Consider the following 27,993-nt stretch of genomic DNA (forward strand, 5'->3'; position numbering starts at 1 on the left):
TGAGAGCTGGGTTTGGCAAACCTGCAAGGGAAGCATGAATGCAGTTCCTCTGCTTTTTATTAATAGGTACAAAGGAACCCAACTTACAGAGGCACTGTTTTAGTGATTTCTGAATTCATGGATTAAAAAAAATCTAGCAGCAAAAGAACCTGAATTAAAGGGTGAGGGGAAAATGTGGCACCACGTGAACAAAAATAAACCCAGAAGCTGTCCTTGCTCTGCGGCAAAACTGCCCCTTCACCCCAGGCAGCCAGCGGCCGCAGCACTGAGCTGGCCTGTGGTTAATAATAAATGGCTGTCAGCCCCACAGCTCCGGCCCCTCCGTCACGCCTTCTGCCAGGGCTGCCCCGGCACAGCTCCAGAGCCCACCCAGCCTCGCACACGTGACGGGGCCTGGAGGTAAGAGGCACACCAGGCAGTGCTGCATCAAGGCAGGTGCGCGGGGCAGTGGGGAGGGGAGGTGAGCAGGGTCGGTCTGGAGGAGGGAGGAAGGCTGCTCTGCATGAGAGCTGTGCAAAACCCGTGCTAGGAGTGTGCACAGGTTTGTTACGGGACCTAAGGTCGGGCAAGTCTCACTGCTAGGCTTGCCAAGCTTCAAAACTTCCAGCCGGCTGACCGCCTTTCCAGCCAACATTGGCTAATTCCTCTCAGGTGGGGACAGCTGGTTTGTATTCGCAGCTGAGCATGGCTTGGGCACTCCTGCGCTTCAGAGTACGGGGGTTTGTTAAAATTCAGAGCACTGCTCTAGCAACCCAACTGATCCTCGGCATAACTTTTGCGGCTCAGAGAATGGATTCCAAAGCTGACTTTGTCCCAGAGAGTGAGAGGTGTGTACGCACACCCTCAGCAAGAGCAGAGCGTTTATGTGAACTTCTCACGTTTACGTGAACTTCTCAGGCTGCTGGCTGCGAGCTTAGCCCTGCACAAGCAGGGGCTGTAAGCATGAAGCAAAGCTTGTCCCACTCCCGTGCCACAATAGGATTTCATAAACTTTGTTGGGATTTTTGTCTTGAAAATGGATTTTGAATGTAGAAAGAAAAAATCTCCTGGTTTTGGCTGGGTGTGTATTTTGTGTCATGACGATGTATGACTTGGTGGTTTGGGAGATGTCACACAGAAACAGCCCATCTCTTCCTGTTACACAGTCCAAACTGCTCTATATAGCTGAAGCCTTTAGATTCTGGAGAATAAAATATAAAAAAAAAAAAGCCAAATTTCCTGGGTGTACTATGTCTCTATGGCTGTAATGCCACACATTGTGCAGGGATCAGAGCCACGTTCTGCTAAGTGTAACACAAACACAGTGCTGTACTCTAATTAATTTCCTATCTAAATTAACAATAGGTACAAAGAACTGAAGAAATAAATCCTTTCCTCACAGTTAAGGGGTGAGGAATAGGAAGGCTTGAGAAATATGGCCAAATGCTCAGCAAAAATATGCAGCCTGGAGTTGAGTGAGACTGTCCTGGGGCCCAGACCAGACCAGCCTCTTAACATTTGCAACTTTCTCCTCCTCTTTCTCTGTCCTGAAATGAATTTAATTAAAGTGAATAGGAGTTGCTAAGAGACGAGAGGAGTTCTGGAGTTCTTGCTGGGGTTGAATTGTGCCTCTGCTTCCAACACTTTATGCTAAAAAAGATGATGTAACATGAGCATACATAAAGCACTCTTGGCTCTAGGAAGAGCTGCTCTTCCCTCCTTACAGTTACAATCTGGCTTTCCAGTCCTTAGCTTCTTTCTTTATTTTACAGAACTGCTTGTTTCCTCTGAGACACTAGCAAAAAATAGTTACATTTCTTTATAGCATTCCTACAGTTTTCTCCTTGTGATCCTTCAAGGTGACAGCAGCTGAGCCTGCAATTTGTCATGAACAAGTAGCTTTGGAAATCAAAATGGGAACTTCAGAAGCCTTTCTGCTTTGTTACTTCTCATCTTTTTCTCTGCTCCAGCTCAATTTCAGCATCAACAATGGGCTAGGTGAACTCTTTCAACTTAATTTCTTCAGTTTAACATTTTGATTTGGCACTCCAGCTCGTGCTTGAAACACAAGAATTTTCCAGGCAGTCTCCTGGGCAAGCCCAGGATTGCGCACTTTCCAAGATCAGGGTGAGAGATGACAGATTTAACTTCATGTGGTCACATCATTGCTAAATTACTTCTTCAATTTTTACCTGACTTTCATAATCTTAGGACTATCCTTCTGTACAAGATGATTGCGAAGATAACCTGTAGACTGGCAAAACACATGTCCACTGAGACACACAGGACCACGCAGGTGAGAAGATTTCTGCATGGTGAGTAGTGTATTCCAAAACAGTCCCTGAGTGGAAAGCATCTCCCTCATCTGAACACAGCAGGGACCTCACTGGCAGTGTTTTGGGAGCAAAGGAAAGAGCTGCTTTTTCAGCTTTCAGGAGGGTACTTCAGGTCCTAAATGCACAGGGAATTTCCGTTGTTTGATAATAACATTAAAAATAAGTGATATTTTAATGCACAATAGTCTTATTGTATATTTAGTTATGGTATACTTGTGCTTGCACTCTTTTAAAATATAGCATTCTTCAGGTATGATTACAGGGCTCAGTTCATTCACAGCAATGTAAATTTAAAGTAATTCTAAAGTAATATTATTGGAGCCAGTAGCAACACAGCTGTAATAATGGTGGGAGAGTAACATTCAGATCATGAAAAGGATCATTATTTGTATTAATTATAGTGATTTTTTTTTTTTTTTTTTTTGTAAATAGTTCAATCACATGAAACACAGTTTTGGTCTTCAGGAAGTTACTTGTAAATCCACTCAAAAGAAGAGATGAATAGAGGAATGAATTTATTGTGATGATGACAAATTGCCTTTTGTAAAATAGCTCAGTAGTAACTGCAAATACCCCTGCAAATAATTGACTTCTTTGCGTTTATCTCCAGGTGCTTATTTCAGGATTCAGCCCTCCATACAGGAAGCCCTGGTGGAGGGGAGACCAGTCGTAGCCTTGGAGAGCACCATCATTACACATGGCATGGCCTATCCTCAGAATCTGAGGTTGTGGGTTTTGATGTTCCTCATTCAACAAAGTTGTAAGAACAAAGTGAAGGGAAATGTCAGGTTGCTAGGGATACAGAATTTTAGCTTTGGTGTAAAAAAAGTTGTATTTGGACTTCTAATTAGAGCAGAACCATAGGACACACATATCCATACCTATTTATCTCCTTACCCAGCATCTTAAATTTCTGGCTTCTTTTGAAATGTGGCAGCAGATAATGTCATCGTTTGCTGTAAGACAGAGATACAACGATTAATGACTGCGCAAAGGGAGACACTGAAAACTCTCCTGTAGTTTCTTTTGGTATACCTTTTGTGATACAAAAAGGATTGGAACACAACAGTGAAATCTGCTCATTGGCACCACTCAGAGCAGCTGCTGTGAGAACTGATGGTCCCTCTCAGTACCTTCTGTGCCCTACGTAGGAAAAAATAAACACCTCTACCCTTTGTTTATTCACATCCTGTAGATTTGTTTTTTACTGAGTGACAGTGCCAGAAACCACAGCAATCTGCACAGTCATCTGCTAACAGTCTTCTCTCCATTCTATAGCTTCTACAAAGCACAGGAGGATTTTGGTATTGAGTTTCCATCTTGCTTTTTACCTTGCCATTAATTTGCCTGGCATCCCATCTTAGAATGAATCTCCAAAAAATCGTTTTTTGGAATAGAGAGTTTTAGTACTTGAAGATTGCTTAACATATGTAAAGTTAGCTGTTAGAAAAGACAGAATATCCCACAAATGATCAAGCATAAAACCTGCAAAGCTTAGAAAGGCCCAGTTTTCAACCTTAGAATATCCTCATCCTGCAGCATTTCAACACTGTTGGCACCCTGTATCTAACTGCCTATACTGTGAAAAATATATCCTGGTCATTTGTGTAGGAGCTGAATTATCTGGGGCTTCTGTGAAGATTTGTGGTCTCAGAAATATCAAGGATTAGGTACAGAAAGGTTCTAATTTGAGAAGATCCCTTATATTCAGTAATGTATTGTACAAATAGGTTTGCCTGTAAGCCAGGCTATTTTACAGCTCCTGCCTCAGAAATGAAGCGTAGAGCCTGTCCATTGCTGTCCTTAAAACAGGAGCTCATAGTAGTTCTGCACTGCTACAAAATCAGGTGCAAAGACTTCTGCCATTAGGAAGATACAGAAGCAGAACTGGACTTAGCTGAAATCCCAAGAACTGCACAAAACTGGAAACTGGGAATGCCAGCCATTGATGTTGGCAGATTTCTTGTCTGATTGTTTGCCTCACTAATTTTGTGATTTTTGTCTTGTCTGTCTTCTTTTAGCATGGCCAGAGAGGTAGAAAAAATTGTAGTGAGAAATGGAGCAGTGCCAGCCACTATAGGTATTTTAAGGGGTCAAATCCACGTGGGACTCACAGATGAGGAACTTCAGTTCTTGGCAAGCAGTAAAAATGTAGTTAAAGTGTCTCGGAGAGATCTTCCTTATGTCCTCAGCCAGGTATGGTATGCAGACTTTCTACTATGGTGTTTTCAAAACAGTAACAGGGTGCTCTCCAGCTTCAAGCCAGGTATCTTTAAGCCTCATTGATATACCACATGTATCCAGAGTCAAAATATCTCTGAGTCAGGGAATAGCAGACTTGAAATAGGGTTCCTGAAAAGTCTCTCAGGATTGGCTGGCTAAGCGAAGAATATTCATATTGGCATGATAAGGCATTATCATGTTACACATGAACTCCATGACAGCAAGTCACCCCAAATTATGCACATAGGTCACGTTAGCTGCCCAAGAACCCTTCTGGTTGGAAAGCCCTGGAGAACGAAGGCCTTTGCTATTATCAGAGCAAGAACAGCTTGTGTATCAGGGATGATGACTGTGCCTTTTTGCAAAGAATATTTGCAAAATATTTCACTGAGCTGTGTCAGCAGGCTGTTGTGACACTGCTGTTTGTCAGAGCATAACCACAGCCACCTGCATGTGGCATTCTCCGGGTCACACTGGGGGCTGTCTGTGACCTGTTGACTCATACAGGGCTTGTCTGGTGGAACTACCGTATCCGGAACAATGATTGCAGCACACAAAGCAGGAATCCATGTGTTTGTGACAGGAGGCATTGGAGGTGTCCATCGGGGAGGAGAGAACAGTAAGAAAATTAATACATTCTACATTCATCTGTGAGCTGAGGAGGAGGAGGGTCTCACCACAAATGAGGTTTATGCCCTAGTCCATGCTGCTCTCTGGAAACCTGGGATGTGGCACAGCTTTGGCAGTGTAGTTTGTGACCTTTAAGTACATACTTTCCTTTTAGCTATATATACTCCTAGTGTAGTGTGAAGACACCACTCTGCTGAGTGCTATCTCCTTCTGGTGTAAATTCCAGACTGGGGGTTTCCAGAGGTCAGAAAAGCTTCTGTGGTGCTTCTCTGCCAGGTGTGTCAATATTGAAATCAAAATCTTCTTATATTCCATCTTCTTGAACTTTTTCCTTCTTTTTTTCCAACCAAATGTTTGCATGCTATTTACTGATGCAAACAAACAACTGAGACAGTTGCTGCACCTCTGCCCTAAATCAAGTGACTTTTTTGTTTTCAATCTCTCTTACAACCTTAGCATCTAAAAGCATGCTTTAAATTTGTAGTATTTGTGTGTGGATCAAAATGTTTACAAAAGCAGGCAGAAATGGCTTTTTAAGAGGGCAGATCACATCAGCTTGGGGTGCAACGCTATCACAAACAACAGCTGATTTTCCTTTGACAGCTCTGGACGTGAGTGCTGACTTGACAGAGCTAGGACGAACTCCAGTCGCCGTTGTATCTGCAGGAGTCAAGTCTATCCTTGATATTGGCAAGACACTTGAGTATCTGGTAGGTATCATGGGCTGCTGAGCTTGAAAGCAGGTGATGATGTACTTGGTGTACTGCATCCAGCAGGGCCAAGTGGGCCCAGTGATGCTGGGGCAGTTATTAAGCCCAAGATTTTGATGACTATCTATTTAGAGGATGTGAGGCGTGTATTTTCAGTTTTCTAGTCCTGGAGCTATTTGGGCACTGGGCTGCCCCCTAGCATCATCCTGTCTGTGCTCCGGAGGCTGTCCCAGCAACTGCTCCAACTGAGCCAAAGGCAGCCTTAGCCATGGCCTCTTCTCTGGGCTCAGACTCACTCACTTTTCTGTCTGCTGGGAAAATGCTCCCACACTGAGATGGATCAGGCAAGCTAGATCCATCAAACACTAAAACAAAGTTGTAATTAAATTGGGGAACAATATGATTTTTAGTAGAGTCCATTTTTAAGGTTTGTTATGTTGGAAACCACCAGGGCCAGCACTTCAGGTGACAGCCAGAGTCAATACTTTCCAATCACAAATAGAACTCATTTAAATTCCTGTCAGCTCATGGCATAACTTCAGGTCACAGCTTGTTACCTTGGACTCAGCATTGTGCTAGTGACAGCTGCCCTGCTTTTGATCAGCTCTGAGCAAAGGACGCATGTGTCTCGCATGTTTCAATATGCCAGATTCTGTCTGACTAGTTACCATGTCTGGCTCTTTCCTTTGAAAAATGTTGGTGACAGAACAGAATAGAATGGGATGTATTAAATGTACAAAAATAATCAAATCCTGTACTAACGAAGGGCAGTTTCTAGCTGGTTAGAAAGGAAAAGTCTAGCTGTTTGTGGGTCCCCTTTCCCTCCACTAATTACCTCACCTCCATTGCTGCAGGAAACTCAGGGGGTCTGTGTGGCTGCCTTTGGAGAGTCAAGGATGTTCCCAGCCTTCTTCTCACACCAGAGTGGCTTCCAGGCACCGTATAATGTCCAGGATGAAGAGGAGGCAGCTAAACTTATCGGTGTGTTTCAGCAGGGAAAGGCTCTTGTAGGGCCCTGGAACAGAGGGTCAAAAAGTGGAGTCATTTTTTGATGATTGCTTGGTTTGTTTTTTTAAGAAAGTCTTTGCCTCTTATTGTATGGACAGCCTCAAAAGAAATAGGAGGATACAAACTGCTTGCTAGCTGGAAAAGAACCCGTCCTTGGGTGAGCTAAGAACAGGAGCTCCAGCACTGTGGGTTCACGCGCTCCTTACCCACTCTCCTCTGTCCTTTTCCTTCAGAACTGCTAACAATCTGCCTGTTCTCTCCCAGCCAGCACTCTGGGGCTAGGCCTGAGCAGTGGCGTGCTGATAGCAGTGCCCTGTCCCCAGGAGCAAGCTGCCTCGGGCCAGGTTATTGAAGATGCCATCCAGCAAGCTCTCAGTGAAGCCAGGTGAGAAGCTACCTAGGCCCTACCCTCTGCTTTCTCTGTGGTTTTGGGGAAATAAGTGACTTGAGGGACACTGCTGGAGGGGTTGTAGCACAGCTTAACCTTGGGTGTGGAGGAGCCCATAACAAGGCTTTCACCATGGTTTTATCATGCTTGTTTACAGAACTTTTTATGCTACGTGGTTATGGTGATAAATTAATCTGCTCGCAACAGTGCTTCTACTCTGATGCTGTTTCAGCTTAGTTTGTCTCATCTACAGTAATTTTCTTTACATTTGCAGGTCCAAAGGGATTACAGGCAAAGAACTGACCCCTTTTATGTTACAGAAGATCAATGAATTAACCAACGGGAAATCACTGGACTCCAGTATCCTTTTATTAAATGGAGTGAATAAAGGAGTAGTGTACTTCCTATCTCCTCCAACGATGTTTGTTGGAAAATGCTGCCATTTTATTGACAGTTTAGCAAGGGGCAAATGCTTCATTATCTACAAACAGATGAAAGCTCAGTAACTGCATCCTACTTTTTCAGTAGCACCCAAACTGTCCTCCTCCACTTTTGCATTAAAAATTAGATGCCAACACAGACAGCAGATGGTCAAAGAGATCCCTCACATCTGATCCCTGAGCTTGCCTGCTCTGCGATGGAGTCTCAGGACACTGTTGCCCATGGTGGGGTTGTACACCGGAAGATGCCTGGGCTTCCCAGAGCACTGAGAAACTTGAAAGAAACATACTCTTGTATAGCTTGAGTCCTCTTGCACAGGCAAGAGGAAGGCAGATCTACTGGCTGGGATACTGGTGTAGAGTCTGGTACAGCCAGGTTCAACCCCAGGCTCTGCTGCCAGTTCCCTGGGAGACCTCATGGCTGTCAGATTGGTAAAAGTTTGAGGATATTGGAGTAGTATGCTGCCACAAAATGGGGCTTTCAAAGCCTCTGATAGTCTGCTCCCAGTGGAATTAATGAAAATTGGGCATGGAGAGACTTGGCAAAAATCTCAGTAGGCATCCAATGTTGGAAAGGTGGCCAAGATCCTCAAAGGTTGTTAGATTCTTAGCTCCAGTTTAGGCACTTCACCTCATCTTCTGTGGGGTCTTTGCTGTCTATTTCCTGTAAAATGGAGATGTTAGCTTTGCTCTCCATGGACACAAAGAGAGGAAGGTGAATACACTTAAAACTTCAGTGTGTTTATACAGTACTGTAACCCAGCAAATCTGCTCCAATGGATTTTGGCATCTGGGAATCAAATCTACCAAGTCTCACAGCATGCATTTCCTGCTTTCTCCCTCTACGCAGTTCCTACACAGGCTTCTGTTGGGCTAGTCATGCTGCTATTTTCTCTTTTCCTCAAAAAACACCATACAGACCTTGCTCTGATCCAAAACAATGCCAGAGTGGGCAGCTGCATTGCAGTGGCCCTGAGCAAGCTACAGAAAGCCACGAGGAAGGGGAACTTGCCTCACAGAGGGGACACAACCCCACCTCATCCAGTGAGTCCCCTGCCATCCTCCACATAACACCTGTCTGCTGAAAGCACTGAGGATAGTTTTTTTTTTATCTATTTCCAAAAGTATAAGGTAACTCAGCCAGAGACCAGTCTTTCTCCTTTATGCTGGCAGACATTCTCTGTCTGATTTTCTTTATTATTCACAGAAAAATATTCTCTCCCACTGTATTTACGGAGGATGAACTGTGACAATGGCCTAATCCCATTAAATCTTAGACCGTCGTATCCATTAAAACTTTCATCACTTTTTCATCTTTTATTGTGACCTTATGTACAACTTCAACTCTGTTTCTCTCAGTGCCAGGGAAGTTATGTGACTACAGGAGTAGACTTGGAAGAGGGTGTTGGCAGAGGATATTTTGAGCTGCTGAGTCACACACATTTTATAAATATCTTCTTTCTTTGGCCTCCTTCTCATGGCTGCCAGAATTACAAGATGTGCTGCTTATTCCAAATATGATCCATTATAACTCTAATACTCCATTCACTATCTTAGATTTCATGTGTGCTACGTGATTTACAGCAAATCTATTTTAGGTAGTCTTTAGAGAACTGAAAAAGTTTCTAAACCCATTTGCAGTAGGATTTGTCAACATAAAAGAGTGCAGTGACTCCAAAAGCAGTAACCTGGCATTTGATAGAATGAGGAAAAAAGAACTTTATGTCCCCAAAGAATCTGGGAACTTTCCATTTGTGGAGCTGTGCAGCTTTTTCTGCCTTTGTGGGACAATAAGACAGTGATCCATAAAGTTTCACTGGTTAGGGTAATTTCTTCTGGGAGCTTGCAAGACATGACTGTGTTTTTCTGCCCATTTTTATCCATTTCCTCCCCATCCATCCTTCCTCCCATCCCTGTTACACAGCAGTGCTTGAATCTTTCTGAGGGTTGGTATGTCAAAAATTGTTGTAATCTGTGACCAGTCAATAAAACTGCTAGCACCCCTGTATGTTCTCCATAACATCCTGCCTGCCATGCCGGGGCTGGCTATCAGCAGGCATAATTCAGAAAACAACATTCAGGAGACATTTCCATTCTTTCTGATTGGAAGTGCACAGACCTGTGTCTAGCCAGCCAAAAAAAGCACAGGCCTTCACTCTGTAAATCAGATGGCTTTTCAAGAGGGTGGAAAAAAAGCAAAGGAAAATTGGAACTTTTCCCTTAAGTCTTTCCAACCACTTTCTACCTCTTTCTTCCTTTTAAAGGTGGTGATTGGAGGTATCAACGTTGACTTTATAGCCAAGGCGCAGAACTCTGTCATCCTGGTACTGTATCTATAGCAGCTTGCTTATCACCACTGCCATTTCCAGCTACTTTTACAGGATTGCCAAGCCAAAGAAGGGTGGTGGGGAGAAGACAGTGTCAGTGCATGTTATCTTTGTTCTGTATGAACACACATGCACACACACAGAAAGTGTAGTGCTGGGTATTTGGTGTGTTGTCTAGGTGGATGCACACATGTTGATCTGCTCTGTTCACATGCTAAGAGTCACTGTCTTTGCCTCTCAAGGAACAGAGCAATATATCATCCTTACAGCCTCCACATATCACTCTGGCTTCAACAGGTACTTCAAGGCTATTCTTCGATGCCAAAAACCCAAAGAGCTGTTTTAGTAGAAGAGCTGCCCACGTCACTCACAAAGTACCTATTCAAAGAGCTAGAAGCAACTGATGAAGGCCCTCACCATGCTAACCTGTATGTAACTCAAGATTAGATCCTGTAGTGAGGAAATCCCCAGGAAGCAGCCAGTTCTGGCTGCCTCGGGCTCTCTTAGCAGCCTGAATAGGAGCCAGACTACATGCAAAGTACCCAGAGTTGTAAGAAGCCTTTGAGAAAAGTAGCAGTTACAGCTAAATGAGAGCCATCTTCCTCAATCATAAGAAATTTAAGTCATAAAAAGAAAAGAAAAAAAGATTGCTTTAAAAAAAATAGGCATTTTAAGTGTTACTAGGCCTTCTGTGTTTCAGTGTGGTTTGACCAGGAAGCTAAAGACTTGCAGACTTCCCAATGCAAACACCAGCTGTTATACGACCTATACAATTTTCGTTGGGCTTGAGGTGGTAGAGCTTGCTTGTAAATTGGTTAGTGTCTCAAATCTCTGTGCTGATTGCTGAAGCAGTAAAACTGTAGCAAACTCCTGCCTTCAAATGGGGCCACCTGTGAAGACCTCTCAGTCAGATAGGGAAAGACCAGCTGGTGAAGCTATTGCTAAGGAAGTTGGAAATTCAGTGATACGGAGGCAAAGATCAAACTATCATAATGGTTAAGGGTGACGTGTGCTGTGGCATCAGCTGTGCAGGCTTGCAAAACCAGAAGTCCAACAGCTTCAGCTGTCATCTGAGAACACAGGTACCCTGTACTAAGCTATCAGGGCAAGGAGCAATCAGAGGTAGGCAAACCACTTGTCGGCATAGCAGCAGTGAGTGCAGACCTCCCGGCCATGAGTGGTGTGGTGAGGGGCTGAGGGCAGTCACAAATCCCATTGGGAACAGCTGGCAAGGGAAAAGGAAAAGGAAGATTTTGAACGTTGCATAGCAGCGAGCCCTAGAGCTGAAGGCCCATCATGGCAGCTAACCAAATGCCAAACTGCAGGAGGATTTGGGAACTGACAGCCTCTGTGGTTTGGCACAGAAGAAAAAGTAGGGTCAATGCTATTGCTCTGCTTTGGCTTTTAAGGATTTTTCCAAAGAGCTCAGCACCCAGCGGGTCCCACCCTTAATCATGCTGTGTTTGTTGCAGAGACTTGTAACACATGCTGTCCCAGTTGGCAACAAAACAGCAGTATTCTGTACTGGTTTTAACTTGCACATAGCTTTCAAGGGTACTCAGAAGCGAAGTGCCTTATAAGTAACTATTTGGATATAAGTAACTGTCAGAGAAAGATGTACATGCTCTAGGTTTGAGAAACGTACTAGACAAAGAACTATGGTGATAATGGTTTAGAATATCCAGAAGAATCATAGAACGGCTTGGTTGGAAGGGACCTCAAAGATCATCTAGTTACAGCCCACTGCTTCAGGCTGCCCAGGGCCCCATCCAACCTGGCCTTCAACGCTTCCAGGGATGGGGCATCCACAACTTCAGGAAGAGCAGCCTCTTATTTTTACATTAGGAATTCAAGCTTCTTAGGATGCAGAAAAAGGTCCTAGAGACTCTTTCAATTCCTTGAAGCCTTGCCAGAAAGCATCAGCTCAGTTATATATTCAAACTGTCTCAGCAAGCCCATTTTCATCTCTTTCTGTCCCTTGAGTGCATTACAGAATAGATACTCAAATACTGCTCAGACTGAGCTGCAGCTGAGCTGGCAAGGTGTGATCACAGTCAGTCATCTCTTTGCCTCTACGAGCAAGCTGCTACTTCATCTCTCATCGCACCCACTCTAAAGAGATTTAGCAGCTTCATTTCTTTTAGATTTTGTGGGGTTGTACGACAGCAGGGAGCACCCACGGCTGGGTGCCTGCATGGCAGGCTGGTACCTCCACCGTTAGGGTGAAGCTGGGCTTAGAAAACCTGAAGCTCTGCCACTGGGATGTGGGGGCGAATTGAAAGAGAAGAGCAGCATGCCAGGGAAAGAAAGGAGCTCATGAGTATTTTCAACATTCCTGATGGCATCAGCTTTGAAAAATAGATGATGGTACTGCATTAAGTAGGGTCTGTGCTCATTACCGATGACAGTTAGTACCCTCTTTTAATATTGAAACAGAGGACCGTATTCAAAGCTACATTGTTTGACTTGCCTAAACAAGCATCCTTGCTTTTTGCTTTGGAGTATATATATTTTTTTCCTTGGCTTCTTCTATTATGCATAGTGAGTTGCAGAGCTAAAATAGGCACACTCAGTGCTTCGGAAATCTGCAACACTCAGTAGGAGACAGTCACAGATGGAAATGGCCTTATTCCTGGCAGCGCCAGTGGCAATTCATGGGGAGCATAAGCCAATGTAATGGAGAGGCATTTGGGTTAATGAGGAATGACAAGTAGTGGAAAGGTGGACAGAGGCAATAGGTTGCTTACATCGCATTCTACTCAGGTTGTCTGAACAGTTCAGAGCTTGGAGAACTGCCAGGCAGAAGAGCAAAGGGGTGGAGAATTAGCACCATGTCTTATAGACTGTACAACCGGGGAGAGCTAAGGGAAACAAAGGAGGCTGGAAGTTTTTAAAAAAAAAAAAAAAAAAAGAACACACTTAGAAGGGAGAACAGCCTCTTGCAGTCACAGGACTGGATGAAGAAAGTGTTGTGTACAAAGGACAGATGTGTTTGTCCCTAATTTCAAGGCTCAGTACAGGGGAAGAAGGGTCCCTGGAGAGCTTTGGTGCAAGTTCAAAGAATGTCCAAGAACTGTGAGAGGAGGGAGGAAGACTATCTTGTACCCCAAGATGGCAATACATTTGCTTGCTTAGGATGGATAGAAGTGTTTACAAGCAAGAAAAATGAGCATGTACCAAGGTATTCTTGTGTGCCTGGGCTGACACAAGGTGGAGGGAGTCTGGGCCTGGAGCTGCGCTGTATGGGTCTACACACACTTCAGTACTTGCCATCCAAACACTTGTTGGGAAAATTTCTGCTACAACAGGCTGGCTCAGTTATCTTTATCCCAAAAAGAGACAGTGGAGTTTTTAAGCTTTCCTTATTAGAATAAAGGGAGAGCCCACTGGGCTCGCAAAGTATCGGGGGACACAGCCCCTCTTTTATCCCTGTACCCCAATCCCAGTGAGCCCTTCCCCCTTTCCCCATTATCTAAGATACTCGAGGTGCACATTCTTTTCCATTTGCCTATGGCATGCTCATCCCCCCAGTAGGTATCCCCTTTGATTCTTTTGTTTATACATACTTTGTAACCTGGATTCAGTTTGTTGCTTTGCCCAACTAGAACTATCTTCGTGTCCTGTAAAGTCTATCACTCTTTGTTCTGCCCAGCAAACAAGATTTACACGCAGGTGCTAAGCTAGCATCTCCTGCCATATACCTGCAAGATAAGTTTGTTTAACCAGTTATTCTTCTCAGATCTTATATTGCAAGGACATCTTATTCTTTCTTCTTTCATCTCACCACCTACTCTTGAAAAGCTCTGGATTATCTGGGAGATTATTAGGAATGCCAGTAGCAAGCTGTCTTCAGAAATGGAAAATATGTTTCAGGATTTTATGAATCAAGAGCTTTAAAACAATTTGATAGTCACTGATGAAGCCCAGAGAGATTTGGACATTTACTGAGGTAATTCTTCTGGCAGGAGATCTAGGAGGAGGAGGAGGATGAGATGGGTGAGGAACTGCCTGCACTCTGGCAATTTGACCATTTGTGACAGATGGGTAGAAGCAAGAGAAAGGAGAAGCTGGTAACCACAAAGGTGGAGAAGGGTTTGGATTTTGGAGAGAGAGATGCTTGGGAAGAGAGTGGAAAGTTAAAAAGTGTTCAGACAGCGAAATAAGTCCTTCCATGAATAAAGTGCTGCAGAGGCAGCACTGGCAAAGGCAACAAAACCTGTTTTTATCCTCAAAGTGAAAAAAATGAAACCAAGCAAACACACAACTGATTACAGGTGGGAGCTAGGTGGCCTGGAAGGCAGTTCCAGAGCCCATCAGGTCTGGGTCAGTGGCTCTGGAGTCCCAGCACCGATGTGAGGAAGTAAATTCAGAAGGCTGCTCTTCAACCAAAACACTCTTTGGCATTGCTCAAAGAGGTTGTAGTTTATTCATCAAGATAGTTATGCATGAGGAAACCAAAACGATCTCCCCTCCTAGGCAGTGGGCCATTGTCACCAGAGCCGATGTGTCTAGAAGGGCTGTGGGAGTTTGCACTGCTCACAAACCAGTACCTAGATGGCCTCTAATTGCTGCCCTATCTTTCAGCAACATCATTTTCACTTCAGATGTTCATGGAGACATGGCATCTATACCAAGTAGCTCTCCCAGCTTTGCTTATAAATAATTTACTCCTCCAGGGCGGCGGGCAGACAAACGTTGGAAGAGTGAGACGAACTTTTGGCGGCGTTGGAAGAAACTTGGCAGGTGCCTAGTGCTTGGGTTTATCTGTGGGTGCCTGCCAGCTGTGATTTGTCCTTTGGTACTCCTTCAACAGCAGGAGTTCTTGAGCACTGTTCAGATCTGGGACACATTAGGCAATACACCAGGGGACAGAACGCCTGGAAAAGGCTCCAAAAAATAAGAAGGAAGGGAATTGGGTAGGGGTCTGGAGAACAAAGGACCTCACATATGAAGTTAACTAGTACACTGCACAGTGACCCGAAATCAAGGTTAAATAAGCATCACTGTTCTGGAATGACTGCTGAACAGTCTGGTCTTCAGTGTTGAATTAATGCCAGGTTGTGGTTGCAATAGGAGTACGTCTCAAGGAAGGATTTGAAATGAATATGCTTATTCAAAGGTGATTGACCATGCACCAAGGATGAGAGGAACTGGAGCACAGAAGTTACTGGAGGAGAGAAAGGGCTACAGTCAGTGACAACAGCAAAGGACCACAGTGTACTTGGTGCTACAGCACAGGCAGAAGCAGACCAGTGTTGGAGTGCTAAAATTAGCAGGGGCACATAACACGAAGATCTTAGGATTACTCTAGCTTTTTGACCTTGCCCAAATCTTCCTAACACAAATCTACTATCGCTTCAGATCACAAGTGGGGAAAGCTTGAGGAAAAAAAAAATGCCACTCATTCACCGAGGAATGAATTGTGGTAACCTGAAGGGAGAGGAGGAAGGGCTTCCCATGAATTCATTAGCAAGACAGCATTGTGGGAACAGCCACATGGCAAGGCCACACACAGAATTGATGTCAGCAAGCCTGCATGCTTGTGATGGGCACAGGAAATGTTGCCAGGGAAGTGCATAAGTTTCCTCTGAGAGACCTGTGAACGTCTTTTCATTTGTTTTTAGACTGTTTAAGCCGTCTTGGGCTGACCCCTCTCTTTCTGTCAGCTGTGGGGAAGGATGAACATTCAGAGTCCGTCCTGCAATACTGTCACCACATGGTACGTTACACAGTAATGGCTCTTCAGAAGCACGGAGGTGATGACATTATATAAAGGGAAAAGTATTTTTAACCCCGGCAAACATAAAAGCCACCTTCCATCACATCACATCACTAAGAGGGAGAATAATTCAATGCTGTTTAGATACAGACCATTAAAAGCCAAGGAGCTACCCCCAGAACACAGGCTAGGTGTACATAGAGCTTGAAGTCTGAACCTCATCGTCTTAATTCAGCTCCAGGGAGCAGTGTTTGAAGGAAAAAGAGAAGTAAATAAAGAGGAACCGCAAAAACAACTAGGAAGGCCTAAGCACAGCCAGAAATATGCAAAGCCTGACCCTCAGGATAAACAAAGCAATGCCAAAACCAGCCTGATTTGAGCTATAAGACAGAGAACGCCTAGAACTGGGAGCCAAGGCTAGGCGCCTCCCAGGTTCAGAGGAACAGGATCCTACAGCTGCATACACACGCAGCTGTACACCAGAGGAATACCTAACTTCAGCAGCAGCTTATCCTCAGAGGCCAGGGAGCTAGGAGCAACCCCAATGCAGAGCATCAGGCACTTCTCTGGGGAAAAGGCAGAACTGAGAGCAAGCCACGGCTGTGAGTAGAGACCCCAGCTGAGGCTGGTCAGGGCCATTAAGGCCTATTGGTGCACATGGACCTCAGTACTGGCAAACTGAGCAGCTCAATGGAAGTAGCAATAAGAACTCTCTTTTGGTATATAGAGGTTTTATAGCTGTGGATTTATAATCCCTCCTCTGTCTGAGCACGGTATAGTTTGAGCTATCTCAATAAGCAGCCTCTCAAGAGAAGACGGAGTAGGACTATTTGCCAAGAAACCCTAGTCTGCAAGGAGCCTTACCAGCAGTGTTGGTAAGGACCTTGCCTTTAAAACCTCAATATTCCCTGTGAACTAACTGGGGAAAAGCACTTCTCCATCCTGGAACATATATTTCAAGCCATGTCATGGGTTCTCTTAGCAGATCGTTCAGAAGGCCCACAGAGGAAGAACAACTCACAGCTATACCTTTGACTGTTGTAAAAATGGTTCTAAGGCTACCATCAAAGTTAGCTTCTCTGCTGTGTGGTCAGTGAGGTGGCTAATGTAAGCACTAGCTAGTGCACCAAGATGTGCCCAGTATGCCATCAGATGTGTCATGCAAGCTGTGGGAATGGATGGCTGGGGCAGGCAGTGCTTTGCAGGATGCTCTTCTGTCACAGCAGAGACACAGTCTATCAAACTGGATGGCAGAGGCCTGTCACATTCATTTACTAAACAATTTCTTAAATCTTTGCTGTGGCTCCTGTTGCGTTGCAAATATTAATAATTAGCCATCTGCCAGCACTGCCTAGACCGAGACACCTCTGAAATGTTGCTTGTCTGAAGGGAGAAGGGAGGATGAAGGGAGAACAGCAAGCTGGGCTACTGCTACAAATCTGGTGGGCACAGAGAAAAAATACTGAAGTTGAGCCAAGTGTAACGGAGAAGAGGAACATGCTCCATTTATAACTGTTCTCCCTGTTTTAGGACATGAGTGCTGTCCTGCAGCTGGAGGGGAAGAGCACAGCCACTTACAGTGCTGTGATCACCAGTGCTGGGGAGCTGAGCATCGGTTTGGGAGATATGGACATCCACCAGCAGATTACAGAGCAATATGTATGCATGCCAGCTGATTTGCAACCTTCTGCTTATGAGAAGCAGTGTGGAGGTGTGACAAAAACCAGCTAGTGAATTTGTACCAGAAGGGAGTGGGTGTGCTGAGGGAACATGGGAATTCCTAAAGTCAATCCCAGACACTGGCCACCGAAATTGCAGTATGGCAAGCTACCAGATATCTGTTGCTGCTTACCCAGATGGAACTTCTTTCTGTTTCTGTTCCGTAAGAAGTCACCATTACTATCATCCCATGACATGTAGGTCAGAATTCTCTCCACTGATGAATTCCAATTAACCTGTCATTTTTGGCATCTCAAGACCAGCAGTAAATCCAGTCCACCTGCAGAAATTATATTTCCCCCTTTTAAGAAAAATACAAACGTAGACAGAACACTGGTTAAAGAAAGTTTTCCTATTCCACTCCCTCCCCACCATCCCTGTTGTTTCCCCATGCTGAGCTGTATAAATAGGCACTGCTCCTCAGCATGTCCAACCCTTGGAAACATCAGGGCTAATGGAAGCAGTAATTGCAGATTGATTTGGTGAAAGCCCCATCAGTGCACCCTCCTCCCTACTCATTCTGCTGTCAACAGAACAAATCCTGTACTTCATGTCTAGCAGTGACATGAAAGTTAAGTGCAATTTACTTATCGGTGGGCTCTTAGTGAGGGAAAAATATGGTCACTGCTTTCACTTCTATCCCCACCCTGCCTCTCCCAAGCCTTGGCACAGAAAACCATTACATGACAGATTAGTTCTCCTGAGCTTTACAAACCAGTTGTGGCCAGTGGAAACTCTGATCCAATCTTCTGCTGCAAAGTGCATTTTGGCAGCCCTTCTTTCAGCCAGGATTAGCGGAGACACAGGAGGGAAGCTGCAAGAGTGCCTGTAGCACTGGTCTGGTGTTTAGGCAGTGGTTGTGCAGCTTCAGAGAGGCAAGAGAAGGAACAGCAGCTCCTCACACCATCCTCAACTTGCTATCTAGAAAAGTGCTGTAGCCACTGGATATACAACTGGATGAGACATGAGACCAAATGAAATTTGGCATGATACAAAACCAAAGAGCCAATCTGTGTGCCTCCACAAGGGAGTGACTTAAATCCTCTTCTTCCACCTAGAAAGGGAGCTACAGGCCAAAAACTCTCATCTCACTGGGACTGTTAGCTCTGGGGTTGTTGTTCAGAAGGAAGACACACTTTCAGACATGGAGCTCTCTTTCACTTCTCCATGACTGGTTTTCTTGCACTACCCTCTGCCTGCCCAGTCATGGCAGGAGATATTACAAAGCTCTCCACAGGCCTTAAGTCTCCCCTTGTCTTGTGTAGGAGTGAAATGAAGAGGTCACCTCAACCAGCTTTGTGAGCTCCACTCAATGGGCCACACTCCTGAAGGTTTGCTGTTGCATCAGAAAGGCTTACCTACAAGTGGCCCTTTGTGAATCCAAGCCTCTGTCCCCTACCCCTATGAAATTCAGTAGGACAGGGAATAAAACATCATGATGCACCACAAACTTAGGCTATCTAAAGGACTGGGAGTCACTGAATTATTAAGGTTGAAAAAGACCACAAAGTTCATCCAGTCCAACCACCAGCCCATCCCCACCGTGCCCACTGACCACGTCCCTCAGTGCCACATCCACACGGTTCTGGAACACCTCCAGGGATGGTGACCCCACCACCTCCCTGGGCAGCCTGTGCCAGTGCAGCACCATTCTTTCTGAGGAGAAATGTTTCCTAATATCCAAACTGAACGTCCCCTGCTGCAACTTAAAGCTGTCACCTCTCATCCTATTGCTGTCACCTGGAAGAAGAGGCCAACCCCCATCTCGCCAGAACTTCCTCTCAGGTCATTGTGGAGAGCAATAACATCTCCTCTGAACTCCTCCAGGTTGAACAATCCCAGTTGCCTCAGCCACTGCCTCTAAGACTTGTGCTCCAGATCCCTCACAGCTCTGCTGGCCTTCTCTGGACGTGCTCTAGGGCCTCAATAGGCAGCAAGAAAAGGCATAGTCAAAACAAGTAGAGCACAGGGAGTCCTATAGTGATATTAAATAGCAGCTTTTCCTCTCCTTGTAGGTCTCTAAGTGACCCAGGAGAAGCAAACTGGTGTAGTGAGGACCAGCTGTCTTTCTCTGCTGGAGAGGCTCTGCCTGCTGAGTCCACCTTATAATGATGGGGAGCAGAGAAAAAGGGGAGGAAATGAGATAAATTGAGACATGCAGCTTCCTCAGGGAATCACTCTTTTCTGTTCATTCCTGTGTTTAAGAGCTGCAATACAAGTGAAAACCTTGCATTCTGAGTATCATTTTGTCTCTCAGCAATGACTCAGTCTGTTTCTACTCTGTGTATTGGATTTTCACTAGGTGTCCCAGTTCAAGGAGAATCTGTGCCAGGCCCCACTAGTTTGCATTGATGGAAACGTGCCTCTCTCCACTATCCAGTATGTCTGCCAACTCGCTAGAGAGCATCAGCTAGCAGGTAAGGAGAGCTCACCCAGCCCTGGCCCCATGGCTCCTATGGGTGTGTGCACCAGGGTGTCCCACAAGAAATGAGCGCTCCCCACTCCTTGCTGGAGACACCCAGCTCTTGCCTGACATGCTGTGTTACTCAGTGCTCCTTTCTATACACTGCCACTCTATTTGAAATGGATGAAACATTTCTGCTTTCTCTGAGTTTGTCTCATTCTGCAGCTAAGTCGCATCTGCTGTAACGTAGGAGCTAGAGCCCTTTGGCACTGCCAGAAAGCCAGAAAAAGCTGTTCTCTTTGCCTTTAATCTCAAGGCAAGCACAGATGTACATGCTTCTGCCATTCTGAGCAGCATTGCAGTTTGCTTCCCAGAACAAGTGCGGAAGCATCATCTGGGAGGATTTCTCTCTCACTTCTCATCAAATACAGAGCTCCTCCCTGGCATGCTGAGGACCCTTCACAAGGCTTCCCAAACCTCTGCAGTTATGCCTTCATTTTTAAGAGCAAATCCTGAAGAAGAAGGAGATAATGTTGTTAGAATATGGCAGAGGCTCCCAAAGCAGATAAAAGGAGTAACAGATCCAAAGACTGATTGTATAATTCCAGAGCCAGAAGCAACTTTGTCACTGCTGAGCAGCAAAGAGGAAAACTGGGGAACCCTGGACTCCAGCATAGGGGAAATCATATTTAGGTTTCTGATACACTGCATAAACAGCCCCAGTTGTGCAGAACACATTAAGTCTTCTGCACCGCATCCCGCTCAGATATAGGGAAGAATCAGTGATTAATCAGTTAATTAATTAATTGCAATTTTCCTTTAAAGTGTGCTACGAGCCGACAGATGAGAACAAGGCCTCTAAGCCATTCCTCTCAGACAGCTGGAAAGCACTCACATACATTTCCCCCAACCTGCAAGAGCTAAGAGCAATAAACCGGACTCTTGGGAACCCTCTGCCAGCAGGTATTGAACACTCAGAAGAGTCAGTCATGCTGACTCTGCTTATTTCACATAGCCTAGACCAGGAGAGAGCATTTTCCTCCCCATCTCCCATTTCAATCAAATTGGGTTATAACACAGTGGGAATTCACAAGCAGTCTTGGCGTCTTCCACCTTCCAGCCATCTCTGTGTGGGTCGCTTGGCCCAGGCCAGACTGATGATCCATCAAAGGGCACAGCAGGCCTAGCGTGGCTCCTTGTGCTAAACAAGAGGTCTCATTTTCCTCACTTTATCACCCAAATAAGAGCAATCTCTAGTTTACAAACGTCTCAGTGACGCATGATGCTCTGAGGGCACCTGTCCCAACACTACCACCCTTTGGGGAAATGCAATACTATACTGTATGCAGGTGGAAACCCAAAAGCATTAAAACATAGATGTCATGCTTTAGGATGGTGTTTTTGATCTCTACAGACATGTGTAGTCTCAGGAATGGTGGTTTCCTCAGCGTAGGATAGACAGTATGGAAATCTAACATGGGAAAATCTCATGTTTCCCATGAATGAAAGGAAAAAATATCCCGTTTTCAGTAGTGCTCATAAATAGGAGCACCATGTGGGCTGCTCCTACTTACAGGCTGCCAGCCCACAAAGGGACCCACTGAGATCCTTTCAAGTTTTGCCCTAGCTTTTCCTCCTCTCTGTCTAAAGAGGCACCATCCAGGCTGGAGGACATTATCAAGATGGCAACAGCCTTGGCCCGCCCTTTGCTGTCCCACCTGTGCTGTGTGGTCGTGACCCTCGGTGCTCACGGCGTCCTCCTGTGTGGCAGGAGCCTGGGAGAGAGCATCTCTCTTCGCCCAGCACCACACGAGCAGGTAAGGGCATGGGAAACTAACTCTGGGCTCTCAGCAGCTTCAGTCTGGGACCGCAGAGCATCATTGCTATTTCTGGTGGTGAAGCGGCGATGCTGGGAAACGTGGCATCAGTGCTGGCAAATGTTCATGTTTGTGGGTGGAATGCACAGCTCTGAGGATTAGCGAAGAAAATTGAGTTGTCTGTCCTGGCTCTTGGCAGCAGTACTTATAGCCAGCTCATTTTACATGTGCTTTCCCTGAATATTCATGACTGCAAGCTTCATTTTCAGGAACTTAAATCGCTGATCTCCTTTGAAGTGTGGAAAAAAGAGATTATTAAGATTATTGGCTTATCTTTGCCCCCCTTCTTTGGCGTCTGTGCATGGCTGGATGACACCAGCCCCACCAGGCCCGATCAGCTCGGGCAGTGCCCACTGACCTCCCTCTCTCCCCATACAGAGCGCTGCTGCCGGCCTCTGTGCCATCCACTACCCCGCCATCCCCGTCAGCAGGGAGCAGATAGTCAACGTCTCAGGAGCCGGTGACAGGTACATTGCTAACCTCTCTGTCTTCCCCAGCTACACATGGAACCTTCCTAAGGTGATTTCTTTTAAATTCTACTACAAAGCAAACTACATTCTGCAGCTTGAGGAGCAGACATGAGAACAGGACTGGTTACTACGATTCCTTGCAATGCTCACTATAAATGTCTCACTGAGCATCTTGAATCCAGCCTTGCTCTTATTAGCTTTGCTTTTGTTTAAGATCCAAGCCCTGCATGGCCATCTAGTAGTTCTGGATTGCTCTGGGCTGAGCTGCTGAAAGCAGAGTAAACCACCATACATCAAAGCACCCTTACCAGCTAACTAATTTGCCTCCGGTGAAAGTGGGACTGACCCTCAGGAGCTGGAGTTGCCCTATAAAAGTACTACATCAGGTTCTGCACTTGCCTCTGGCTGTAGCTCACACTTCAGAAGAATCTGCTGTGCAACTCGTCTGCCTGTTCACACTGCTGCACATAGGGACAGGAAATGACACATACTATTCCTATCCTCAGTGATCAATTCTCAGTCTGTCAGGGAAATATTTCATTATGCTCCTTGCTAACTTGTCAAACTCTATGTAGCAGTCAGGTTTCTGGTGGCTTTTTTTTTTTTGCTTCATGTGCTGCAATAATTGCTTCTCTCCTTTCATTGCCGTGGGCTAGACCAAAAGGCCACATATGACAGATATTTCCTTTCAGTTTTCTTCTCTTACTTACCAATTACTCAACACAGCAACGCTTTTCCTTTTTTCTTATTGAAGTGGGCAGAATGAAATGTCATTTTTATGATAACTCAATATTTTAGCCATGATCAATCAATATCTTCTTGCCAAGCTAATTCATCCACTTAACACCAGAGTCTCTCTTTACTCCTCATATCCCAAATTGCCTCTAAAGTGAGTTGGCTGCATCCAGCACAGCACTGTGGAGGAGGCTGCTGTGTTCTGCAGTGCCATAGAGCTGAACACAGCACTGAGGGAAGCTTGCAGGGTCGTTGAGCTGTGCTCAGTCTCTGCTAGCCCTGCAGGGACACAGCCTCCTCTCTGCACCAACTGCTGGGCACACTCCTACCCCTCACCAGTTTGTTCTAGAGGCTAAGGTGAATTGTCTTCTCCATGGTTTCCTTTCCCTCTTTAAAAGGGTAACGTTAAGGGAAAAGCAAAGGCAAGATGAAGTGCACCACTGGCAAACACCTTCACTGAGTCACACAGGAGCACTTTAAGTTGGTTTTGGAAGGGAAAAACATCTGAAAGTTATGGGCCCACCAATACTCCCATTGCTGAATTGGGAAATCAATCCCATATTGATTTCTTCTCCAGAAATCCCATTCCTCAGAGTCCCCAGGTTCACGTGGGGGTTTCCACAGTGCTCTTGTTTGTCCAGGAGTGTCCTTCTGGCAACCCCTGGCAGCTCCTCCAAGCTCCTGTTGCATTGAACAGTGCCAGAATGGGCCAGAAGTACCATCTCTTTGGCATATAAGCAGATGAAACAGCCCAGCCTTCTGCCTCCTCCAAGGGACCGTGCAGTGGGGTACAACCCAGGGCTAAACTCACAGCTCAGCCTCGAGAGCCCCCCAAAGCACTGAGTAGGGGATGCTGATCCAGGAGGCCCCGGCCCTGCTTCGATCCCAAGGCCCTCCCACCCTTGGAGATGCCGCTCTGTGATTGTTTGCTGCCTGCACCCAGCTGCCCTGGCAACACAACACTGCCTGCCCGTACACGGCATCGCTAGGGGATGCACCCCCAAATGTTTACTCTCAGTCTCTGGAGCTGCTGACAGACTGAATGGTTTTGGAAACCACAATCTTCTGTGCCCTTGTTAAGGAGAAAAAAAAAAAAGGAAAGAAAAAAGAATGATATTGAGGTAATTAGCCAGAGTGCAGAAAAGCAGTCATTTTCCCTTTCAGATAGATTTGCTCATTAATCCTCCCTGCTGCCATGTTTTCCTGCCCTTGCTTCCTCCTCTCAAATGTCATTATCTTCTCCCTTCACCTTCCCTTCTCCTTTGTCCTTCGCCAGTTTCCTAGCATCACTGGTGAGTCTGGCTACAGACAAACGCTGTCTGTTCCCAGCTGACCACCAGCAGCACCCTGCATGTCCCCATGCCTCAGCAGAGCTGTCCCCTGCAAGCCAGGCAGGTGACAACATCACTTCTGATGCCTCCTCGCTTCCTGTGGGTTACACCTGTTGTTCAAGCACTCGCAGCATTCTTACTGGCAAATCTCAGATGGACAACCACAGATGAAACTGGCAGAAGTCTGAATCCAAAATCTCATTTCAGCATTGGATTTTTTTTCCCAGCCCCTCTCACATTACATATGAAAATTTACCTCTCTGCCCATCTACACCTTCACAATAGGGTTAAGGAGGGAATTTAATGAGTTTCCACCGAGAAGCAGAGAAGTGACAAAATAATTAAAGAGCAAGGGAAAAATAGCTTCTTCCCTCTGTAGACCCTCTTTCCATTCTCCAGCCTCTCTTGGAGAATGGGGGAGAAAAGAAAATGTGGTAGAATGGGGTATGACTTCAACTTCTCAGATGAGAAGCAAATAAAATGCAAATCAATAGCACTATTTGTTCCTCCAAATTTAAAAATAAATATAATAAACTCCCACAAACTTCTTATTTTCACCTCATCCCTCCTCTAAGACATACTCTGCTTCTGTAAGTGTTGATCTGGATTCATAGAATCATTAAGGTTGGAAAAGACCACAAAGATCATTGAGTCCAACCATCGACCCACCACCACCACCATGCCCACTAACCACGTCCCTCAGATGGGTTCTATTCCAGCCAGCCATGTTCCTGAAGCCAAAGCTGTTCCCGGGGCTCAGAACTGCCTTTCTTTCTCTCTGCAGTTTAATGGCAGGAATTGCCGCAGGGATGCTCGCCAACCACGACACAGACACCTGCGTCCGGATGGGTCTGCTGGCTGCACGCTTGTCTCTCTGTTCCTATGAGCCCATTTCCCCAGAAATCAGCACAACCACTGTCAGCCAGGAACAAGTCCAGAGCAAGCCCTGGCCAGAGGCAAAGGTATGGAAGCTGGACTAGATTGGCATCGTTTTCTCATCCATCACCTCCTCGTGCACCCAGCAGTACTGTCTCCAGGAATTAGGCCACGTTCTCAGTTTCAAGCTCAAAAGCTGACTAGAGGACTTGAGCTGCTGGTACACACTGCTTTTTGGGAGGTGAAGTGCCAATGGAATGCATCTGGTATCAACTTGTATTGCACTGTTCAATTTCATGTTTTTCTGTTGTTGCTTCCTCTCTCTCTCACAAGTTACAGCAACCACAGCTTTGGTCTTCTGTCTGCAGTCTGCCAGTAGTTTATCTCACATCCCCATGTATGGGGAACACTCACCTATTTTGGTTTGGTGTAAAACATCAGGGAAGGAGGCCTCAGCCTAGGGAACTTCTTTGTAAAGAAAGGCTGGCTTCTGATCTTCAGATCTCACATTTCCCTGAAGTTCCAGTCCTTCTAGATGTTCTACTGAGGGGCTTCCCCTTCCTCTGCCTCACATCACCGTTGTCCTCTACCATGGTAGCTCCTGTGTCACTGACTCCCAGATCTCCAGGACCATGTCTTCAGGTGGACCCAGTAGCTACTTACCCCCATTTATCTCCAAGAGGTTTCACGGACCACAACCAGTGTTAAGCTGCAGCTGGCAGGGACATAATGCCGTAGGACAATCTCACAGACCTTCCCAAGCTAGCCAGCAAGTGCTGCATTTTCTTGGTCATTTCCATGGAGGAGGGGAAACACAACCCTTCTTTACAGATGGCCACACAAGCTGTGTAGCTCAAATGACTGTGCCACATTTATAGCTAGTCCATGGCAAAGCCAGGAACAGAGCAAAACTTCCTTGACCCTGTTCAGGATAGGGCTGCACAGCAATCCCTCTGCTTTTAACACCTCCAGCATCTTTATTAGCAAGGACAGCCCTACTTAGGTCAGTTTGGTAGGAAGTCTTGCTACAAGCAAGTGGCCACAAGTTGGCAGAGCCAACTTGCCTGTGGCGGAGCCATTCCCATCCAGAGGTGAGGACAGTGGTCAAAAGAGCTACAGGGAACACCTACTGAGCAATTACAAATGCCCAAATGAGGGCTTTAAAAGATGATGGATGAAGGGTTCATTGGGCTTTTCTCCCATTCCAGCTCAGAGCCTGGCACTTTTCCATCAAATTTGGCTAGGGATGGGCAAAGAGCTGAGAGGGTCTGAGGGCTGTGACAGAGCAATGACAAAGTTCTGTCACATCAGCATTATCTCTCCAAGGTATCGTGATAAAAATACAGCAGATGCCTTTACAGAGACCAAAGGGATCCATACACACATTGACCAGCAGCCCCTCTTTATTGAGGCCATGTGTTGTTCAGCTGAAATGCTGTGCTTGCACCAAACAAATGTATCCATCACCAAGAGGAGCTGGGTGGCCTAGTGGGAGGGTGCCGGCCTGTTTGGGAGGGCAGGGAGGGGGACAGGCCCCCACAAGCAGCCTGGTTTGCTCACAGGAGAGGTGGGACACGGCAGGGGCGGGGGAAAAGAGCCGTGCGCCGGTGCTATAAAAGTGACTTCCAACCAGCGCTGGGGAAGAGAGGCAGCTTCAACTTCAGCTCCTGTTCCCAAGCCTCACTGAGCAGAGCGTCCCCGAGCCAAGCCGGGTCCTGAGGATGGAGGTCCGGGCGCTGACAGCTGCTGCCCTGCTGCTGGCACAGCTCTCCCTGGCCCCAGCACACATAGAAGCACTGGGGGACTGGGCAGCCCTCCCAGCAAGGCAGCTCGGAGCTGGGGGCCCCACAAACAACCCTCAGCCAGCTGCAGATGGAGAGGACAACCATGCAGATGGCAACCATCCCCAGGCTGCAGCGTGGGAAGCTCTGGCAGCGCACCACCGCAGCTCTGGGGGTCCGGGCAAGGCCACGGGCATTGGTGTGCAGGACTTCCTCAGCAGGCCCCGCAGGAGCCCACCACAGCCCTTCCACAGCAGGAGCCTGGGGCTGAGCCATCACCTGAAGGGCTATGGGAAGTTCAACACCGACACGGTAAGCACGGGTCCTGCCTGCCCATTGCCCAGGGCGCAGGTAGGCCTTGCAGCATCTCTGCAACAAAGCGGGGTGTCCCCAGGGCCCAGCCCTGGGCTATAAGGGCACGCTGCTGGGTGTTGGTCCCCTTAAAACCAGTAAAATGATAGAAAAATGGCACTGGGGGGATGAGCTGCCCCCCTAGGCTGCTGGCATTAGGCTGAGCCTGCTGCCTCCCCTGCAGCACTCCTGCCGTGGCATCCAGAGCCGGCCCTGCCAGAAGCCCTCAGACTGCGGCGGCTGCCTGGGCCTCTACACCTGCAGGCCGCCCGGCACCTGCGGCCTGAAGGCCGTCTCCCGGCAGAGAGGTGAGCAGCGCCTGTGGCACCGTTTGGGCTCTGTGCAGCCGCAAGGCCTCAGCCAGCCCGGCTGCTCTCTGGGCTTTGTCTTCACAGGGGGGTTCCTGCAGAGCATCCAGGGGCATGCCATCCTGGAGCAACGCAGCTAAGCATGAAGCTGGAGGGGCTGTCCTGCCGCTGAGACCAACATCTCCTGCTTGAGTTTCATGTTCAATCCTTAATTAAACAGCTGTAAAATGTTCTTTCTCTGTGCTTTTCATGCTGTTTAACACTCCTGGATACTGCGTGCTGGGTTTGAGCCCCACGTTCCTTACTGCTGCCAACATGGCACTCACCCCTCCACCACGCTGCCCACGTGCCCATTCCTTCCACCTCCACTGCAATCTACTC

The 27,993-nt window shown here is 46.5% G+C and overlaps 1 protein-coding gene across 4 annotated transcripts; it reads left to right on the forward strand.

The window, feature by feature from the left end:
• On the forward strand, positions 1 to 27,844 carry LOC110394391 (pseudouridine-metabolizing bifunctional protein C1861.05-like). Of its 4 annotated transcripts, none has more exons than XM_021388215.1 (21): positions 1 to 399; positions 2,191 to 2,294; positions 2,926 to 3,040; positions 4,337 to 4,511; positions 5,046 to 5,157; positions 5,772 to 5,878; positions 6,733 to 6,859; positions 7,151 to 7,271; positions 7,549 to 7,634; positions 8,634 to 8,758; positions 9,979 to 10,038; positions 14,718 to 14,784; positions 15,666 to 15,760; positions 17,291 to 17,419; positions 19,782 to 19,896; positions 20,709 to 20,846; positions 21,534 to 21,700; positions 22,139 to 22,227; positions 25,081 to 27,265; positions 27,489 to 27,612; positions 27,700 to 27,844. In XM_021388215.1, exons 1-19 carry the CDS (start codon positions 173 to 175, stop codon positions 25,274 to 25,276), a joined length of 2,355 nt encoding a protein of 784 aa, XP_021243890.1. In that variant the 5' UTR covers positions 1 to 172; the 3' UTR covers positions 25,277 to 27,265; positions 27,489 to 27,612; positions 27,700 to 27,844. The 4 variants fall into 4 exon arrangements, with proteins under 4 accessions (XP_021243890.1, XP_021243897.1, XP_021243905.1 ...); XM_021388222.1 differs by having other exon boundaries at positions 293 to 435; XM_021388230.1 differs by having other exon boundaries at positions 293 to 435; positions 2,191 to 2,275.

The sequence above is a fragment of the Numida meleagris genome, chromosome 1, assembly GCF_002078875.1.
Source record: "Numida meleagris isolate 19003 breed g44 Domestic line chromosome 1, NumMel1.0, whole genome shotgun sequence".
Taxonomy (NCBI): Eukaryota; Metazoa; Chordata; class Aves; order Galliformes; family Numididae; genus Numida; species Numida meleagris.

Excerpts from the sequence above, each read along its gene's own strand:
- LOC110394391 (XM_021388215.1), top strand. The coding sequence starts at position 173 with ATGTGGCACCACGTGAACAAAAATAAACCCAGAAGCTGTCCTTGCTCT. Across the intron at positions 15,761-17,290 it reads TGCAATACTGTCACCACATG|GACATGAGTGCTGTCCTGCA; the intron begins GTACGTTACACA and ends TCCCTGTTTTAG. Across the intron at positions 17,420-19,781 it reads AGCAGATTACAGAGCAATAT|GTGTCCCAGTTCAAGGAGAA; the intron begins GTATGCATGCCA and ends GATTTTCACTAG.